We start from the raw sequence: 4,150 nt of genomic DNA on the forward strand, positions 1-4,150 counted from the left end.
GGGTCGTACACCACTAATAAAGTACAGCTTTTTCCTGTTATGGAGCAAACCTCGTCAGGTGGCATATCAAATTATTGTTCCTAAACACTAGTTCCTTTTGAAATAACATCCTCTGAGAATAAAGAAAGGAGGCCCGGTCTTTAAAAGTCGAGTTCAACGGACCACCATCAGTCCAACACAGGTGCCTCGACTCCTGTTGTCAGTTTTAGTTTCAAACACCTGCTCCTGCATCACCACCAACTCCAGCATCCGTGTTTAGACAACATGTCCTATCTGSACCAGATATCGTCAGCTGCCGTTGGTTATGATGACTGAGGTGGCCTTGTGTCCCTGGATCTGCTCAGCCTGCATCCTGACGTGAGAAGCCACGTCGTACTGAACCCCTCCACACGCCAGGCCCGAGTAGCTTCGCAAGTTCTCCGGGTCGTAGAGGTGCTCCAGGGAATACCCGGCCAAGGCGTAGGCTGCTTGCCTGTCCAGCGGCTGCCTTTCCTGGACTGGATAGAGGAGCGGACTTGCCTGGGACTGGGAGGGGTGGGGGGACAGATCCGTTGGGATGTAGTCTTTGGTGAGGGGAATACCCGATCTGGGGATTCCATCGGAGCCGGGGCTGCTGAGGCGAGACAGAGACGCAGGACTAGTCGTGTTTTCGTCATTGTCATGAGGTCCGAGCGCTTTGACGCCGTCCCTGTGGTGGAGGCGCTCGTAGGAGAGGTCAATGCTCGGGGCCCCCGGACCCCGGCACACGACGCTGGACATGGGGATCTGGGAGTGGTGGGGTAGGGAGGAGGAGAAACATGGACTGTGAGTTTTGCTGAGTCCAGAGACGTCCAAAAGAACCTTTTGTTGCTGCAAACGGCTCTCCTCCTCTTTAATCATCTGCTGAGTGGCTCGGATCAGGGTCTCCATCTTGCTCGGCTCTCGGGGGCTCGCTTGGAACTGCTCGCCGTGGTAACGCTCGCCGGAATCGCTGGTGGATCCGCCCCCGTCAGGTGAGCTGACGACGCTGTCGTCATCCCAGTGGCCCCGTCCTGCACAGACAAACAAGTGGCCACATGTCAGGACAGCAAAATAAACTAGAAGCACTCGGAGAGCGCAAACCTCCACCAAGACCAATTCCCCCATCCTGTGAGTTAATGCGCAAAAGCAGCGATGGAAACACATTTGCCGAATATATTCTGATGTGGTGAACATTTAAGCAGGCAGTATGCACGGGATTTCTTCCCGGTGGAGTCCAATGTGAAAAAAAAGTCAGACTCGTCACCCGACATTATTCACGGTCAAACTGGTGTGGGATTAAGCTCCTAAGTTTTCATCAGTCACATTTCACCATGTAAAACATCTGTTTTATCCCGTTGTATGAGTTTGTAATGGTTTGACTCTCTTTATAAAGTGCTTCCTGGCTCCCCCGTCTCCAAACTTTGAGGTAAACTCTCTGTTTACAAGCCTAGTAAATGGTAAAGGACTGTACTTATATAGTGCCTTTCTACCCAACCAGGACACTCAAAGCGCTTCACACTACAACCTGTGTCCTCATTTATCCATTCACACAGCACTCTATCAGATCTCCTACAAAGCTAACATGTAAAATCAACTATGGAAAGTAATCAGTGCCAATCACATTCATACACTGATAGGACACACATCAGAGGCATTGGGGTTGAGTATCTTGCCCAAGGATGGGCATGGGTATGGTGGGGAGTCGAACCTGGGACTTGCGGGTCCCAAAGCCGGCTGCTCTACCACTACACCACAGCCGCCCCGGTAGTAGAGAGAAACTGTTTTGATTACTTGTTTCAGAAATGTGGTGTGTTTGAGGAAATGGGAAAAATAGGTTTCATGGTACAGTCACGCACTTCCTGGTCACAAAACGTTCTGGAAATGCACACATTATGGCAAAAACTATTCATCATTAAATGTGGTTTTAACATTACTTTTATAAAGTTTGAAGTCCGTGCTGTCCAATCCAGCTCACTGTTTTTTACAGAAGCCCTGTGAAAGCATCACAGCTTTGCCGATGTCAGAGTGTTAAAAGAAAAAAAATTCCTGTATCCGCATCGTGATCCAGAACATCACCAAAATTTAAAGGTGTGTTCCTTGGCCCAGTACACACATGTGTTAAAAATGTCATGACAATCCGTCCACAAGTTTTTGAGTAATGTTGTCCACAGAGAGACAGACAGGCCGGCAGACAGACAGACAGACAGACAGACAGACAGACAGACATACATACGCAACTGACAACATTACCTTGCCCTTGGTGGAGGTAATAAACGCAGTCCGTTAAAAGATGCACACACGGTTAATGTGTGAGATTTTGTTTTCGGTGCATATGGACTCATGATCTGATGTCTTGGCAGACGCTCAGTGGGGGTTGTTTTACTGTTTGAGGATGTGAAATGTGAAATAACTTGGCTTTCAATTGCATGCAATTTCTGAACAGATGGTAGCAATCGGCTCACTGGCAAGGGACGGCGTAAACAACTTAGCATGTCCCATAATAACATTTGGAAAACAGCTACCAGGAGAAACAAGGCCAGGAGTATTTTCAGAGACAGATGGTTGCGGTCTCAACCCTAACACCTCACCGTGAATGGCGCCGTGGTAGGATGTGATTTCATAGCCCTCGCTGCTCTCCGCCGAGAATTTTGGGAGTGAGAGCACAGAGCGTGTGGTGTCCCACCACATCTCCCTGCCCGACTGAGGCGTTCCCAGAAAATAGCGGCCGCTTTGGCACCGGACGCGATCGCAGGTGGTGGAGTGAGGACGGGTTTGGGCGCGGGCGAGATCCTCTTCGGATAAACCCAGACCGTTGCACAGGGAGCCCGAGTCTGGGTAGATTCTGTAGGCACAGGATGCTTCAGCTGCCTCGCTGGGATCCAACAACTGCGGAGAGGCCGAGTCGGTCAGGGGGCTGCCTCCCCACTGGCTGTCTTGGTCCGATTCTGAGCGATCTGGATTGAAAGCTGAAAATTGCTGGAAAGATACACAGTCACAGTTCTGAAATATTCAATCACTAACAAATACATGAGCTTATTTAATTCAGCGAAGCATTCCTGTACCTGTGGATAAGGCGACACTCTGGCTTTAGCCTTTGACGGGGTCAGACGAGTCTTGGAGCTCTTCCTGTCTTCGTTGTGGCTGTCAGCATATGGAAAAGCTGGTTTGGTGGGGCTCATTTGGTCCAAAGATAGTTGCATTCCCTTATACTCAGTGTCCCTTTTATAAAACATAAAATAAATACCAACGATCAACAGGGAAGTTTTGTTTTACACAGAATACATGTTTTTATGTTATTGTGTTGTTTAGCTTGCAGACCTGGGTAAAATATGGATAATTTATTGTTATAAGATTCTATATAAAATCCAATTTTAAGAAATGTGCAATTAAATTCTTACATATCAAATTCAAGCATTGATTCATGATTTTGCGCAACACCTTTGATACAAACAGATGCAGCTCAGTGTGTTTTATGGTTCTTCTCCAACAGAGGTGTGTAAAATACTGAACATCCTTTTTAAAGTTCTGCAGTTTATTAAATAAATACAAAAAGAATCAATTCAAAACTGTTTCCAACAACTGATGCAAAATGATGGATTTTTTTGAGTTTCAAGAAATAAGCTTGTTATCCCTTCTGTTATTTTGCAGGTTAAATTGATCCGTTTTAAATTTAATTTAATTTTTTTAATAGTGTAAAGTATTTTTCTGTTTGTCTTAATAAGTATGATCAACATATAAAATTAAAAATGGTTTATTTTACATAATTGCGACTCCCCACATATTACACAGAACAAAATGTAAAAATAAAATAAAATAAAATAAAAACAAATATGAATTTAATGTATAATCGTGTTTTTTTTGTGTGTAGGATTTTACAGCGGACATAAAATGATTTAATTTTTTAATGCAAAACGAGTTAATTGTCCTCATAAATCCATTATATGAGACATAAAAAACCCATCGGTGCACAAATATTGATTGAAATAGTTAATAATGGGATTAATAATCAGACATAAAAATGTTTTGGGGGATTTCTTTTGGTTTTTGACACTGTAGCGTGATTAAACATTCCCTGGGCCAAACTGATGCAGGAACATTATTGCTGTTCACATAAACAAACATAACAGAATGGTTATTATTATTCTTATTA

At 44.7% G+C, this 4,150-nt stretch overlaps 1 protein-coding gene across 1 annotated transcript in view; it reads right to left on the minus strand.

Moving 5' to 3' along the window:
- Positions 1 to 6: 6 nt before the first annotated feature.
- LOC106528967 (single-minded homolog 1) overlaps positions 7 to 4,150 on the minus strand; it is a gene marked incomplete in the record, with an annotated part of 15,125 nt that continues 10,981 nt past the window's right edge. The window contains 3 exon segments of the mRNA XM_014024261.1: positions 7 to 1,031; positions 2,589 to 2,976; positions 3,063 to 3,219. Coding sequence (XP_013879715.1) covers positions 289 to 1,031; positions 2,589 to 2,976; positions 3,063 to 3,219 — 1,288 coding nt within the window.

This window comes from Austrofundulus limnaeus, unplaced genomic scaffold (genome assembly GCF_001266775.1).
Source record: "Austrofundulus limnaeus strain Quisiro unplaced genomic scaffold, Austrofundulus_limnaeus-1.0 Scaffold414, whole genome shotgun sequence".
NCBI lineage: Eukaryota > Metazoa > Chordata > Actinopteri > Cyprinodontiformes > Rivulidae > Austrofundulus > Austrofundulus limnaeus.